The sequence below is a fragment of the Puma concolor genome, chromosome B3, assembly GCF_028749965.1.
Source record: "Puma concolor isolate L17-30 chromosome B3, mPumCon1.1.hap2, whole genome shotgun sequence".
NCBI lineage: Eukaryota > Metazoa > Chordata > Mammalia > Carnivora > Felidae > Puma > Puma concolor.
The window spans coordinates 67,762,043-67,778,891 of NC_141672.1; the positions used below are offsets into that span (position 1 = coordinate 67,762,043).

Below are 16,849 nucleotides of genomic sequence, written 5' to 3' on the forward strand. Positions count from 1 at the left end.
TTAAAGTCTTCTCAAGTCTGTGTTGTTCTGATAATATGTTGTGTGTAGTACAAGTAAAACCTCTCTAGGTATAACTTTAAGTCTTTTCATTCACCTCTACATGTTAGCTTGGGTATTGTCAGTAGCCAAACCACTATTCCTGGGGAAAATGAGAATTTTAACAAAATACTGGAAGGGGAGAAAATATCCCTTATATTAAGTACTTACTTTAGCTGTGTTTACCAATGTACACAGAAGAACTACTGACAATTTTTTTTTAATGTTTATTTCTTTGAAAGAGAGAGTGTGTGTGAGAGAGCATGAGCAGAGGAGGTAGAGAGAGAAAGAGGGAGAGAAAGAATCCCAAGCAGGCTCTGCGCACACAGGGCTCTGTCTCAAGAACCGTGAGGTCATGACCTGAGCCAAAATCAAGTCAGATGCTTAACCGACTGAGCCACCCTGGTGCCCGTGACAATTTTTTTTTTTTTTTAAGTTACTTATTTAAGTAATGTCTACACCCATCATTGGGGCTCAAACTCATGACCCCAAGATCAAGAGTCACTTGTTCTTCCTCTTGAGCCAGCCAGGTGCCCCGTAACTACTGACAATTTTTTAATGACTGACTTTTTGCAAAGTAATTAAATTGTTTGTTTATAAGTCTAATTTGGTATTGATGAGTTTATCATTTAATACTACATTTGACTACATAAAACAGAAAACTCAATCTAAGAGTGCATTTAAAACACAAGGACTTATTCTGTCATTCAGAAGGAGCCCCAGAGTCAGGCAGTCCTGGGCTGGTCGGCACTGGAGCTGGACCTGGACCTGTCAGGTTCACATTCTTAACAGCAAGGTGTTAACCAGACAATGTTTTAAGGCTGAGAGGGTTACACAGAATTTTTTTGATCCTCTGCAGTAAGAAGTCATAATAAAGACAACTCCTTTTACCTTTGTAACCTTCTCTTTCAGTCTTTAACACCCAAGACTTTAGCCATTTAAATGTTTTACCTACAGCAGAAATGAAATTGCCATCAACCCAAAGCAAAGCAAACACAGAGTGATTATTCAACACTTGTTTTTTCTGTGTTTTAGTTGATGATGGGGCTGCTGAAAAGGAAACCCTGCCAGAGTTTGGAGAGGGAAAGGACACAGGAGGACTTGTGCCTGGGAAATCTTTGGTTTTTGCAACCCTGGAATTGTGTGTATGCATTCTAGTTAGACAGCTTCCAGAATTAAATCCTAAATTAACAGGTAGCCCAGGAGTAAAAGCTACCAAGCCACAGGTGCTGTCAGAAGATGGAAGCAGATTGGTGTCAGCGGCATTAGTTATCCTCTCGGAACTCCCTGCAGTGTGCTCTCCTGAAGGTATGCTGTGGGATGTGATTGCTTTTTTTGACCTGGAAGGAGAGAAATGGTATTAATAAATAAAGGAGATAATGGTCGCCAGTCCTTTTCTCATTAAACAAATGCCGACCCAAAGGTTTGGTTGGTAATGTTTTTAATCCTCTAAGATTAACAATGCATTCTCATAATTTGTTTTACTAAAAGGGTGAAGGTAAATATAGAGATAGCATGGACTTTAGACAGGTAATGCTCTTCTTTGGTTGACAATATTTTTAACCTGTGAGTGGCAATGATTAGCTCTTAGGCTTTTTTTTTTTTTTTTTTTTTTGGTAAAAAATACATAACAGATTTTCCTGTCTCAATGACAGAAATTTGTCATCAGTTCAAAATCAAGTCCATACTTTTAATGTAGCATTTAAGGCTCCATGGGGCTCTGCTGAATCATTGTCTCTTCCTGATTCCTTCATGCTCCTCACCGTTGTGCTATTGTCCATGATCTGAAGAGGCCCATCCCTTCTTCCCTTTTTTATAATTTGCCTTCCTTTGAAGTTCATTTCCAGGCCTATGTCACCTGTAAATGCTTCCTTAAAAACTCCAGCTCGTAATGAGTTTTGCATTTTCATACGTGTATATGTGTGTGTATAATGTTGCTTCTGTATGTAGATAGGTTTTATGTATCATATAGAGACATTATATATAATTGGTTATTAAGTATAAAGAAAAACTTATATACAAACAAATATGTTTTGCTTCCAATGAAATACTGTATCCTTCAGGAAATTTAATACATACTTAGTACTTAACAGATTTCTTAATTGGTAAGCATTTTTTTTGCTTAAACATGTCTTGATCAATTTATGTGCTATCGAATTTTTAACATGATTTTTAGTTTCAATTTGAATTAAAACCTATATTCCTTATTCTCACATACTGCTTTGCCCCAAGAGTGGCAGCAAAAGTGACTAATAGAAGATATGGGATAAAAGTACACCATAAGAGTTCTGTTGAGTAGCCTCTAGAAACATAAAATTTACCATTCTAATTTTAATCTCATTTTAAACATAACTAACTGTTTAACTCTTTAGTGACCATGAAATGTTTAATTTGTACTGAGTTCCTTAAAAAAAAGAGTTTAATATAAAATAAATTCAGGTGGATACTAGCGGTGGTTGCACATTGTGAATGTACTTAATGCCACTGAATTGTACACTTTAAAATGGTTAAGATTATAAATTTTATGTTATCTGTATTTTATAACACTAAAAAATAAAAATAAATTCACCATTTGTCAACCACCAAGTAAGACAGCAAAAGATGATGAAACTGTGACACAATTTAAATAACATTTTCAATTACAACCAAAATGTAATCCGGTCTTAAAAATCTTAACCCTACCTAAATTATCTTAACAGTTTTAATCCTTTATGAAAAATGTCTTAAAGGCTAGAAATCTTTGACAGTGCCTTACTCATTGATGATTTCTTTTTAGGAACTGTATATATAGACTGAAACACAGAGTGTTTTTAAAAATGTATCTTACAGGAAGCATCTCAATTCTCCCTACTATATTGTACCTTACAATTGGGGTCCTCAGAGAAACTGCTGTGAAGTTACCTGGGGGCCAGTTATCTTCAACTGTTGCAGCTTCCCTACAGGCTCTGAAAGGAATATTGTCCTCTCCCATGGCCAGAGCAGAAAAGAGTCACACTGCTTGGACTGATCTTCTCCGTAGCGCTTTAACAACAGTACTTGACTGTTGGGATCCAGGTAATTAAGGCTATTTGGAAGTAGTTGTTCAGTTTGCTTTAAAAACCAAGTGGGGGGCGCCTGGGTGGCGCAGTCGGTTAAGCGTCCGACTTCAGCCAGGTCACGATCTTGCGGTCCGTGAGTTCGAGCCCCGCATCAGGCTCTGGGCTGATGGCTCAGAGCCTGGAGCCTGTTTCCGATTCTCTGTCTCCCTCTCTCTCTGACCCTCCCCCGTTCATGCTCTGTCTCTCCCTGTCCCAAAAATAAATAAACGTTGAAAAAAAAAATTTTTAAAAAAAATAAAAACCAAGTGGAATGTGTTTTTTGGTTTTTTTTTTTTTTTTTTTTTTTTTTTTTTTTTTTTTTTTTTGAGAATAAGCTATTTAACTGATGGTGTTTGGCATTCTCACCTAGAGGAGACCACATATTCACTGTGTAATGTGTTTAGAGAATATGTATAAGCAGAAACATCTGTATTCTCATTTTAGTATCTTTACTCTTTAATGCTGTTAAATGACTGGCTTCCTGTATATTAAGTTAATAGTGAGAGACCTTCAAATGTAATAATTAATTTACAGATACAGTATGATCCATAACTAGCTGGCAAAAGTGCGTAAGTACACATTGTAAATCTAAAATAAGACTAATCAGGTTTATATCCTCACTCCACCACTTACTGGCTAACTGACTAGCCAAGTTACTCAACTTCTCTGAGCTGTAGTTTTCTCATTAACAGAATAAGGGTATTGTGTTGCAGGAAATTGTTAGAGCAGTAACATAATACATGGAAAGCATCTTGCTTATTATCTGACATATATCAATAAATGATAGTATTATGTTCAGTATCTGTAAAATTTGGTTCACCCATGTTATTGTTGTGCAGTTTTCATTTTCAACATGACATCATGGTGATTGTAAAAAGTCCTTAGACATATTACAGATTGTCCCTGCCTTCCTTGTTCTGTTTATAAAATGTCACAATTCACCATACTCTATTTTATATGGTATAAAAGTTTCAGTTGAGGTCAGCATTTATTGACCACCTACTTTGTGCCCAAAGTTGGGAGTCTCGTGGAGTCTAGTTCCTACAAATTGTCATATGATTAACATGTATGATTACTACCACAAAGTACTCCTTGAAGGCAACAGTAATATCTTAATTATCACTGCATTTCTAAGTACAGTAAAAAAGAGACTGATAAAAACTTAGAGTAATCAGCTCTATGTGAGTGAATCAGGCAGAGTGTAACAGGTAGGGTTCTCTGGAAGCTCAGGCTGAGATGGAGTTTGGGAAGCAATAGGTTTATTAAGGAACAACATCTGTAGATAGGTGTGAAAGGAGTAGGGGAAGGCAACATTGGGCAAAGAAGTCTGACTCCAGTGCAAGCCCCCAACAAAGCTTAGTAGATTTGTTGGGAGCTCTACAGGTTGCCTGCTCATTTGAGTGTCTCACATAGGACAGAAATGGCCTGTACTTTATCCTCAGATGTGGGCTACCCCAAGAAAGATGTGATCTCAGTCAAGGCAACTCTAGCTTGAGGCCAACCCTGAAGGAGCTAGCTGACCATACTCCCCATGGCTGGGCAGCACCTTCCGCCATGAAGGGGATCTCAGTGGTACACCTGTATACTACCAAGAGACTTTTCAGGCAATTTCTTATAGGATTAGAAAGCATTTTCCACATGGACATCATAGAAATGGGTTCCAGGCACAACATTTTTATCTGTAGTCCTAAATAGTATGGTACGTTTGGGGACAGCAGGTATAGAGTAAAGAAAGAATGTGGGGTTATGGGAAAAGAGGAGGGTGATGAATAGTGATTAGTAAAGAGATGAGGCTGAAGGGTACATGGGGCCAGTTTTATGGAGAGTTTGCATGGTTTGTAATTTGGGCTGCTTTTAATATGCATGTAGAATCCCTAAAGGGTTTTAAGGAGGAGAGTAAAGTGTTAAGATTTGCATTTCTGAAGAATCACTGTGGCAGCTATAGAAAACAAAGCAAGATACTTGGAGGTAAGATAGCAGCAGTAAGGTTAAAGAGAATAATGAAAAATGAAACGTGAAGCATGTATTAACAGAATTTACTGATAATTTGATTCAGGAATTGAAAGGGTGGGTTGACTGAGCATTAACAGAAATTCCAAAGTGAACATTTTCAGGGGAATGTAGCGAATTGAGTTTGAAATACCTATCGGATAATCCAGGGAAGCAAAATATGTAGAGGTCTGGAATTCGAGAAAGTTATTTGAGCTAGAGATGATTTAGACTATGTGTATTTCATTTGAGAGTTGTCAGTGCAACCTACGGAATGGATAAAATCACCCAAATTGAGTGTATGGAGCAAAATGGGAAGAGATTCAGGGGACAATGCAGTCACAGAAGCCAGAGAAAAGAGTTTTAATGGTGATAGAGTGGTCAACAGTATAAATATGGTGTAAACGGGAGGTAAGAAAAGGGGAAGGATTGAGTATAGACTTCTCTTGACAAGAAGAGAAAGCTGAAGGACAAGGACAATACAAGATCAAGGAATTTTTTTTTTTAAGATGAAACTCTAGCATGAATTTGTGCATATGTGGGAGAAAAGAAGGTAGAGATGGGATTGGAGTTAGAAATATTAGGGAAGGAAGCCATGTTCCTTTCTAAGCAGGAAGAAATAAAATTCATAGCACATTTAGAAGGATTAACCTCTACCAATTGAGGAAAGAAAACGAGGTATAGATAGGAAGTAATAGGTATAAGTTTTTATGTTGAGAGTTAACAATGAGCTTGTCTCTTCCATCACACACACACACACACACACACACACACACACACACACACACACACACACGGTTTTTTGTTTTTTATCAGAGAATGCAGTTAGGACCGTGAGGATTTAGACTATCTACTGAGAGAAATTAAAGCAGGAACTGATGATCACAGGTTAACCATTTTCTGTGTAAGGAATTGCCCAAAAATTGTGGCTTAAAACAACATTTATTATCTGATAATTTATAGGTCAGGAATTTGAAGCAGCATAGGGGCGTGGTTCTCTCTCATGAGGTTACTGTTAAGATGTTGGCCAGGGCTGTAGCTAGATGATCCATTTCCAAGATGATTCACTCATGGCTCTTGGAAAGAGTCTTCAGCCTCTTGCTGGCTATTAGCAGGAAGCCTCGCTTCTATACCACAAAGGCCTCTCCATGGAGCTAATGCTAAGGGAATCTTGTGTTTATTCTAGGTAAAAGAGGGTGAGAATAAGGGGATTTGGGCAGGGGTGGGGGAATAAAGAAAATAAAAAGACATTTTTACCAAACAAACTAGTTTACTACTGTTGAAACTACTGTTGTAGTTTCAAGTTGCCATGAATGACTGAAAGTGCCAACTCTATGGGAAGCAGTATAGCATCATGATTAACAGTACGCTCTCTGGAATCAGACCTTCTGCCTTACTAATTGTGTGGCTTGGGCAAATGACTAATTTCTATTCCTCAGGCTCTCATCCATAAAATGGGAGAAATAAGAATACCCACCTCATGGTGCTGTTGTGTGGATTAAACATTTAATATATATGAAGTACTTATAATGATACTGTCATAATTTTAAGTGTTGACCCATGTACTTTTTTACCTTGATATTACTCAAATTATTTTTATAAAATAAATCCCAGTCATCCATAATATTTTGCTTTCATTGCTACTGTCTCTCAAGTGTTAGCTCAGATATTAATCTCCTCAGGGCTCTCTCTGACCACCCAATGTAGCAACTCCTGGGTTGCTTTCTTTTATCTTTTAATGAATTTTTTATATTCATAGACTTTGTGATGAACTGAAATTAAATTCTTCATTTACTTTCTGGTACACAGTATATCTTCTCTGTGAATTGTATTCTCAGTGCCAGAAAGAGTACTGGCACATAGTGAATGTTTCTTAACTACTGAATGAATGTTAGCAAAGCTATTATCTCTATCTCTGTATATCATTTCTTCATAAGTAGCAATCCATTCTTACACAATTTAGTGACTCGAATTTGCTATGCCTTTTCCTTTTCAAATAACATTGAGTTTTCACAGCAGGCTCATTAAAATTATTGAATGAGAATATGAAGGCAAATATGGAGGGAAATGAAGGAAAATTACATCTACTAGAAAATTCCTCAAATGTGGCCCATGCAATAATTTTAGGTTTTTCTGTACTGTTAAGAAATTATATATATATATATATAGCAAAGCACGAGGTAGTTAAACTTGACATTTGTATTATGAAAATATGAATACCTTATTCTTAACCAAGAAAAATCAGTTGTACATTCATTTCTCATCTGCTTCACAACAAAAATGATAATAGCTAACACATGTTGAGCATATGTGTAACACATGCTATGCTAAATGATTTACTTGAATAACTCCTCATAACTTTATAAAATGTGAGTACTGTTAATACTCCCATTTTACAAATGAGAAAACGACAAATGGGGTTAGATATCCAAGATCACACAACTAATAAATGTATATTCCTGGTAAATCTACACATGGTATTTACAGATGTCTACTTGTGAAGAATATAATCACTTTCGTAAATTTTGGCTCTAGAATTACTTACACTGCACATTTTGAAACCTATGACATTTTCCAGGATTCTTAAAATCATTCCATCAGTGTTTGTCTGTAACTGTTGTGTACACAAAAGAAATTGTTGGCTGTCAAACTAGATGCATCTTCACAGATATATAGAACAATAAATATGTCAATTGTCAATGTTGGGATGTTTCTGATAGATCATTTCTCTTTAGTAGATGGAACACATCAAGAACTTGATGAAATCAGTCTCCTTACTGCTATCACAGTATTTATTTTGTCTACCAGTCCAGAAGTTACTACCATCCCATGCCTTCAGAAGCGTTGTATTGAGAAATTTAAGGCTACTCTTGAGATAAAAGATCCTGTGGTAAGTCTCTTTAGTAGAAAGAGGTTTGTAATAGGAATATGTTTAAGCTTTTGCAGAACTTTCTTTGTGATTTTGTTGGCTCCAACAAGAAGTACCAGGCTAATTTTTTTATTTGTAGGTGTGGAGTAATTCCTTATTCTTGGGGTGACAAAGCCAAATAATAATGGTCTTATTATTTGGCCCCAAGGATACAGTGTAGTTGGAGAAAGATAAAGGAAATGTTTTTTTAAAAAATTAATTTGAAATAGAGGCATCTTTTTTTTTTTTTTTTTTACATTTTTTTTTTCAACGTTTATTTATTTTTGGTACAGAGAGAGACAGAGCATGAACGGGGGAGGGGCAGAGAGAGAGGGAGACACAGAATCGGAAACAGGCTCCAGGCTCCGAGCCATCAGCCCAGAGCCCGACGCGGGGCTCGAACTCACGGACCGCGAGATTGTGACCTGGCTGAAGTCGGACACTTAACCAACTGCGCCACCCAGGCGCCCCTGAAATAGAGGCATCTTAAAGTTGATACATCTTTAGAAATTACAAGGGACATCTTACAAAGTAAGATACTTTGTAGCTTATTATAGTGGATTTCCTAAAAAAGAAAGACTTCACATACCTTCAAGAATATGAAGTATTCTTTATATGAAGTATGAGACCCTCCCCAAAGCAGTACGCTCAAGTTAATCTCATTCTTTTATGACCCCTTCATTTGCTACATTAACTTCCTATTCCTTTATGCACTGCAAAATGAGTTTGTGGCACAAATTCATTGACTCCTGAAATACAAGAACCAAATTTTCTCTCAGGAAAAAATAATCATTCAAATACTGTCATAGTGAATTGGGTAAAGTATGATTTACATATTTGATGTATAGTCATCTTTTTTTTATAAAATTTTTTTTAATGTTTATTCATTTTTGAGAGAGAAAAACAGAACATGAGTGGGGGGAGGGGCAGAGAGAGAGGGAGACACAGAATCTGACTCCAGACTCCGAGCTGCCAGCACAGAGCCCAACATGGGGCTCAAAGTCACAGACTATGAGATCCCAACCTGAGCCAAAGTCAGTCATTTACCCAGCTGAGGCACCCAGGCACCCCAATGTATAGTCATCTTTTGTTCTGTCCTATTTGTTGCTCTCAGCTTCATAGGAGCTTTACGTTGCAGTCTCAAAGGGTGGTTCTGCTGTGTGATGACACAAAGTTAATATGGTCCAGACATGGTTGCTTAAAACTTTAAGATCATGCCATTTGAACATTTAGATATATGTGATTTTTACCTAGAACATTTTCTGAAATCCCCAAAATAGTTGTCACATTTGCGTCTGTGTTTGGTTCTGTTTTTTTCTTATATCACAGAGGGGCATATGAGAAGGAAAATGGGAAGTAGAGAAGAAAAAAAAAAGTTAGCCACTCATAGTTATGCTATACTGTGTAACCCATATGCCTCTATTCTCACTCCAAACCGTCATAGCCATTGTTAGCATGCAAATTTGAATGCCTGTGTTAAAAAAACAAAATTCAACTGAAGAAATAGTAAAGATCTTTACTGTTTTATTCAACATTTCATAAATTGGGCAGCATCCCATTTGGCAGATAGAAAAGAGCTCTGAAGAGCCATACAAAATGAAAGACTTACAGACAGGAGGCGGTTAGGACAAGGAAGTTACTAGCAAAGTATGGATTGTTTCAGGCAAAGTCACCTTCCTTTGGGAGACAGCAGGGGTCTGTCAAGCAGATTACCTCACTAGTGCTGACCAGGTAATTCCAGATTGACTGTAACTAAGTTAAGTATTAAGTCTTGGTTTGGTCACATGAGCTTTAGCACAAGTGACTCCATTTTGGGCCTGTTGTCTCCTTTTTTTTAACAATCTTCCCCCTTTTGATCATACTCTCAGCTTAACTGAGAGATGGGATCCAAGTTGAAAGCATTAGCAACCCTCCCAGCTACCACTGAAGTTCTTGCAGGGTTTGCTGATCCTCTGTGTGGTATTCACAAGTCACAACTTCAGGTTCACATTTTTTAAGTTGGTCATTCTTTGTGTTCCTTTTCCGATATTTTGCACATCATTTGCATGGTGGTTAGCAGCTATGAGCATGCATTTAAAACCTTTGAGGAAAAACAGGACCAGGAAGATTTTTTTTTTTTTTTGATGTTTATTTATTAGGGGAGAGGGAGAGAGAGTGCGAGCTGAGGAGGGGCAAAAAAGAGAAGGAGAGAGAGACAGAGACAGAGACAGAGAGAGAGAGAGAGAGAGAGAGAGAGAATTCCAAGCAGGCTCCATGCTGTCAGCACAGAGCCTGACATGGGGCTTAATCTCACAAATCATGACATCATGACCTGAGTCAAAATCACTTAACCAATTGAGCCACCCATGAGCCCCCAGGGAGATTATTATAATGATTACTATCAGCAGGATATTTCCCAGCGTCTGGAGTGCACTTTGCAGCCACAATCCCCAAGACCCAAACCAATTAAAATCCATTAAATCACAGAAGACCCCATTGCAGGAGTCAGTTTCTTAAGTTGTGTGGCTTGTTCACAAATCTTATGTAGCTGAGTTTCAACTTCCCCAGAAGCATAGTCATGGTACAGCAAGTGGTATTGACCACAACACAGATACCTTGTTCAGCTAAAAAATAATAAAGGGCTATCCTATTATCAAGAACGACCTTCTTCTGAATTATTATTGCCTCCTTGTAGGTCTAACTCAACGTTGTAAATTCCAGGGAGTTGAGCAGTGAGGTGTCTCAGTTTGCTTATAAATAATCATATAGCCTAAGAGACATTTCCTAGGTATTGCCAGCCATCTAGACATTTGCAGGCCCAAGGAGAATGATAACCACCACAGACCAAGATAAATCATATTGGGAGCATAAACCACTCTCACTGAGGTGGCACTATTAATGGCTTCATTTGCAGGGATTATTGCATTTTCTGTATAAGCCAGGGGTCACTTAGGTTTTCCATAAATCTAGTTTGAAATAAAGAGTTGTTCTAAATGCCTTGCACAGATGTGTACTGTTGGTGAGATCTTTTTCATAATTAGGGGCAGATGTGATTTAGGTAATCATAAGAACATGGGTATAAATATACTACAGTTTGCATAGGCATTTGTGTCTAATTGGGCAAGTATAGTGATAATCAGAGAAGAGTAAAAACAAGGCAGTGGATGTTCTGGCCATAAAAGTCAGACTCAGTAAGTAACTTCTAAGGAGATCTATTGTAGTTTATTAAGAATGGCCTGGGAGGTACAGATGATGACATTATCTTTCCCCAGACTAGTACCAAAGTAAAGGAAGAAAGAGAAGAGAGAATTTCATGTTTAGTTATAGTGAGAAGTCTTGATCTGACATCTTGAATAGAAGCAATCTACCTTGATGTCTGCTACTTCTCTTCCTAGTCAATTTGATTTCAAGGTCTCCAGTATTTGCACAGGACCAGATGTCCATGGGAACCGTCTTAAGTTGTGAAATACACACCCAAAGTTCAACATCTTGTAATCTGCATTGGCATCAGTTGTTGGTAGGGTCTTTTCCATGAGTACCACATTTGCAAAAGCATCAGAGTAAAACAGTAATTGTACATGATAGAAGACTTAAAAATGTCCATGGTTAAAGCTCTGATGACAGTACATTATAATGCAGCTGACATGAAAATTGGTTATGACACACAATATTTTAAGATAATAATGGGAATTATGACTAATAACATAATATTAGGACCTGTCAGATTTCCAGGAGTTTCATTTTTTCTGTAACATTTATAACCTATACCTACATAAATACAACATAAAGAAGACTTAGTATTATTTCCTTTTGAGAATGCTTCTCACATAATTTAATATCAAATAGCCTAATCAGTTTAACAGCTTTGTTTTTTATAAGGAGCAAGAACACTTCTTTTGTGATTTTCTAGGAGCCATATGAAAAATCCTGGAGTTGGTTCCAAGTCAAAAGATTTCATTTAGAATTAGATTTTGGAGAAGTTTACTAATAATATCAAAAGGTTTTAAAATAATTGGTCAAATAGTAGGACTGTAGGTCACTGTGAAACATTACTTGGTTATCCATTTAACCAGAAAGACAGTTAAAGATTTCACAGGCAATACAGAAAGTTTACATACTTGTCTTTAAAAAAAAAAAACAAAAACAAACTTAGTTCTTTTACTAGGAAAGATTGTTTTCTTAAGGAATCAAAGACTTGATGGGGCGCCTGGGTGGCTCAGTCGGTTAAGCATATGACGTTGGCTCAGGTCATGATCTCGATGTTCGTGAGTTCAAGCCCCACGTCAGGCTCTGTGCTGATGGCTCAGAGCGTGGAGCCTGTTTCAGATTCTGTGTCTTCCTCTCTCTCTGACCCTCCCCTGTTCATGCTCTGTCTCTCTGTCTCAAAAATAAATAAATGTTAAAAAAAATTTTTCAAAAAAAAGGAATCAAAGACTTGATAAAGAAAATATGAAACACAGGGAATTATTTTGATAAAATAAAGAATCTTTGTTTTCTAGGCAGATTATTTTAAAAGGCAAAGAAAAACCTTTATAATCTTTTATCAAGAGCATACCAGTAATCCAAGAAAACTATGTCCTTTTAATAGAGAGAAAACCAAATTCTAATTTTGTAACAGTGTATTTTTAATATTAAAGCTCATTTCCTTTTTTTATTTAAACAAATTTATTCCAATCTTAGGCAGCTTGACCATGCATAAAATTCCTTTCCCAAGATCCCTTATCACAAATTTTCTACAACTTTATTTTGTACCTTTGGATTTTATTCTCTGATTTTCCTCTTTCCCATTCTGAAATCACCAGCTTCACTTTAGGACAGAATTACTTTCTCTTCCCTCAACAAAATTGCATTTGCATTTCTCATGGTTTCTTTTACTGAAAACCCACACATCCTACTTTCCTAGTATACAAAGATGATTCTATTATTGATCGATGCATCACAGCCACTAACTCAGGAAACAAATGGGTAAGCCCTGTGAGCTGCCTCAGCAAACTGCTCCATTCCTGGGAGTCCCAAGGCAGTTGGACACATTGAAAGCATAGCTCCTGTCTGGGTTTGCCAACACTGTTCCCAAACTCAGATAAACTAGTTGCAAGAGAAGCCAATCACTCAAGAGACAACGGTTTGGAAAAGAGAAAGGCAGAACTTTATTTTGGGTGCTGGCAGCCAGGGGAGGTGGCTCAAGCCTTAACAACTACCTCTCTGCCAACAAAATGGACACCTGGAATTTTATAGAGGAAGAATGGGGAGATACATGCAAGAGGGCAGGCAGCACAGGATCATGGGTGGGGGTTGGTATATGTTCAGCATATGATCGTGGGCAGGGAAGGGACTGAAATGTGGTCTTCTAGGCATGCCGTTGCTATCAGGGCTTTTCTGGCCTGGCAATTGTGTTCAGATCATTGCAAAATGTCTCTCATCAATGCATCAAGAAAATACAAAAAGAAATAAGAACAATGGGTTTCAGTTAGCAAATGAGTTAAGCAATCTTGTCTATTTCTGGTCTTAACTATTGGGGTCTATAGAGGGCTTGCTGACAATTATTTCTAGTAGTTTAATTACATATATTAAAATTTTTAACCCTCGGAAACCTTAATTTTTAATGGAAAACTAAGTGAATAACTATGAACTGTTACACCAACATTCTTCAGATTGACAAATTTATGAATACATATTGTAATTTCTCAAAAGATACTCTTCCTCATAGTAAATTTTTCCATGGAGAACCAAACATTTGGATTTTTTTAAACGTTTATTTACTTATTTTGAGAGAGAGACAGAGCACAAGCAGGGAAGAAGCAGAGGGATAGGGAGAGGGAGAGAATCCCAAGCAGGCTCCGTGCTGCCAGTGCAGAGCCCAATGCAGGGCTCAAACCCACAAACCATGAGATCATGACCCGTGTCAAAACCAAGAGTCAGATGCTTAACCGACTGAGCCGCTCAGGTGCCCTGGGAACCAAACATGTTTATTAATAGACCCACCTATCTTAAGTTTCTTTGTAATAAGCCAAAAATAGATAAAACTATGTTTAGTAATTGTTTCAGTTTTTTATTTTATTTGGAAATGATCTAGATATTCAGTGATATCTCTTTCAACTTATCTCAGTATAATTTTTAAGGTTTCAAGTTACCAAAAAGATTTTTATTTTTATTATTTACTTAATATTTTTAATGTTTATTTTTTAGAGAGAGAGAGCGAGCGAGTTGGGGAGGAGCAGAGAGACAGAGAGAGACAGAATCTGAAGCAGGCTCCAAGCTGTCAGCACGGGGTCAACACGGGGCTGGAACTCACAAACTGTGAGATCATGACCTGAGCTGAAGTCAGTCACTTAACCGACTGAGCCACCCAGGCGCCCCACCAAAAAGATTTTTAGAAACTATTTTTAAGTAGACAGACTGATGTCAGCAGGCAAAGTCAGAGGACCCAAAGGGGTGCCACAGGGCCCGCAAAGAGGGTACTTGGCTTTGCGCATAATGGAAATAAAACACAAGCCTAAAGGAAGCAAGAGAATTTATTGAAGACAGAGCAGATACAAACCATCTGGGAGACTCAGAAAGAAAAAGGAACATGACTCTCATCTTTGCTAGGAAGTCTGGAGTTTTACTGAGGATGGTGGTCTGGTGTATATGTCCTCTCAGGCATCCAGGAACTGGTCAAACAAGGACTGAGTGCTCAGGTGTCTTAAATAAGTTCCTTATGCCCTGGAGCCAGGGGTCCTGGCGTCAAGGTGTTTGGAATCAGTAATAGTGGAGAACTGATAGCCCTGCCTGGTCACTCCTTAAATGTTCCCAAGCAAACAGCTTTCATTTAAAATGTTAGCCATGAGATGGGTATGATGATGCAAAACTCACTAGTTGATTCAAGAGCAGTTGGATCCAAGGGGCACCTGGGTGGCTCAGTCAGTTAAGCACTGGACTTCAGCTCAGGTTGTGATCTCTGCGGTTCATGGGTTCAAGACCCACATTGGGTTCTGTGCTGACAGCCTGGAGCCTGCTTCGGATTCCATGTCTCCCTCTCTCTCTGCCACCACCCCCCTCCCCGCCCCCCCTGCCACACACACACACTCACCCTCTTGTGTTGCCTGTCTCTCTCTTCCTCTCTCTCAGTAATAAATAAACATTTTTTTAAAATTTTTTAAAAAGAGCAGTTGGGTCCACATTGTGTTTCTGCCCGTTGAGATAAGGTTATCTGCTCAAATGGCTAAAGTTTTCTTTACTAATATTTGTAGAAAAGACATTTAAGATTTGTCTTGACAGATAATCTTATGGAAGCTGTGGACTAGATTTGTGGCATGGGATTTTCTATAGCAGCTTATATATTTTTTTAAGTTTTTATTTAAAATTTTTTTTTTCAACGTTTTTTATTTATTTTTGGGACAGAGAGAGACAGAGCATGAACGGCGGAGGGGCAGAGAGAGAGGGAGACACAGAATCGGAAACAGGCTCCAGGCTCCGAGCCATCAGCCCAGAGCCTGACGCGGGGCTCGAACTCACGGACCGTGAGATTGTGACCTGGCTGAAGTCGGACGCTTAACCGACTGCGCCACCCAGGCGCCCCATTAAGTTTTTATTTAAATTCCAGTATAGTTAACATACAATGTTATATTAGTTTCAGGTGAAAGGTATAGCAACTCGATTCTTACTCAGTGCTCACCATGATAAGTGCACTCCTTAATCCCCATCATTTATTTTGCCCTTCCCCCACCCACCTTACCTCTGGTAACCATCAGTTTGTTCTCTAGACTTAAGAGTTGGTTTCTTGGTTTGCCCCCTCTTTTATTTTGCCCTTTGCTTGTATTTCTTAAATTCACATGAGTGAAATCATATGATATTTGTCTTTCTCTAACTTGTTTTGCTCAGCGTAATACTCTCTAGCTCCATCACATCATTGCAGATAGCAATATTTCATTTTTTGATGGCTAATATTCCATTATATAGCAGTTTATATTTTTTAAAAGCCTTTCTCCCTTTTTATTCCTTCAGTCCTAGGAATTGGGGATGGTCTAGGTAACAGTTCCCAAAGAATACCTGGTAAACTATTTACATCTCAAAGGTACTGCAAAGAATGCAAGTTCTTCCAGAAAGGACTTTTGTTCCCTTTGGCCTGAATTTTTACAATACTTATAAAAGGGAAGGTTTTTAGATTGATAAAAAGGATGGGTAGATTTTGAATTGTTTCTGGAGCCTCATTTCTAGTTTTGCAAAGGTTTGTAAAGTAAGGATGGTTGCTTTTAATTCCTCAAAGAATTGATTTGCAACTTAAAAGACTTCATAGCTTGACCCACCTGTCCAACCACATTATCTTCAGTTTGCTTTCTTATATCTGGAAGATATTCCAATGAGATGGAAATCAAAAGATGCCTGTGTTTTAGATTTAGAGTTGTGTGTTTTTGGAATGTTTTAGTGGGCACATAGTTTCATTTTAGCTTAGGGAAGGAATCCTTAAATGTTCTCATTAGGCTCTGAAAATCAGCTTCCGGTTTGGCCAACTTCTAACCATAGAGTTACTTTTTTAAAAAGTTATTTCAAATACTATGTAAGGTTTTAGCTAGGACAAATAGTAAATATTCCTGGCCATATCGAACAACCCCTTGAATTCAAAAGGCATCCTCAAAGAGGGTGCAAAAGATGTTTTATATTCCTCTCTCTCCTGGTTACTACAGAGATCTGGGAGAGTGGATTCTGGTAAGGATTATCCTCCTAAGTTGGCTTCTACCAGTTTGGCCAGGATCCCATGTGCAGGCCGTGAATGGGATTTACCTAGACAGTGTAGCTCCAGTATCTACCAGGATGTGGTGAGGTTTCCATCAATTTTAATTTTGTTTGACAATTTTCCTTGTCTATTTAAAGAATAACATAG

At 37.9% G+C, this 16,849-nt stretch overlaps 2 protein-coding genes across 9 annotated transcripts in view; one reads left to right on the forward strand and one right to left on the reverse strand.

The window, feature by feature from the left end:
• The window catches only part of HEATR5A (HEAT repeat containing 5A), a 122,506-nt gene that overhangs the window by 101,415 nt on the left and 4,242 nt on the right, over positions 1–16,849 (forward strand). For 6 of the 8 annotated variants that reach the window (XM_086709982.1, XM_086709988.1, XM_025919011.2 and 3 more), the window contains 3 exons: positions 1,072–1,344; positions 2,866–3,090; positions 7,838–7,992. In XM_086709982.1, the coding sequence (XP_086566108.1) occupies positions 1,072–1,344; positions 2,866–3,090; positions 7,838–7,992 (653 nt within the window). The remainder of the gene's footprint in view (positions 1–1,071; positions 1,345–2,865; positions 3,091–7,837; positions 7,993–16,849) is intronic. The other 2 variants (XM_086709985.1, XM_086709989.1) reach the window with 1 other exon arrangement.
• Positions 9,518–16,849, reverse strand: part of LOC147580033 (uncharacterized) — an 83,686-nt gene continuing 76,354 nt past the window's right edge. The window contains exon 5 of the mRNA XM_086708531.1: positions 9,518–12,366. The gene's annotated coding sequence lies outside the window, so the exon portion shown is untranslated. The remainder of the gene's footprint in view (positions 12,367–16,849) is intronic.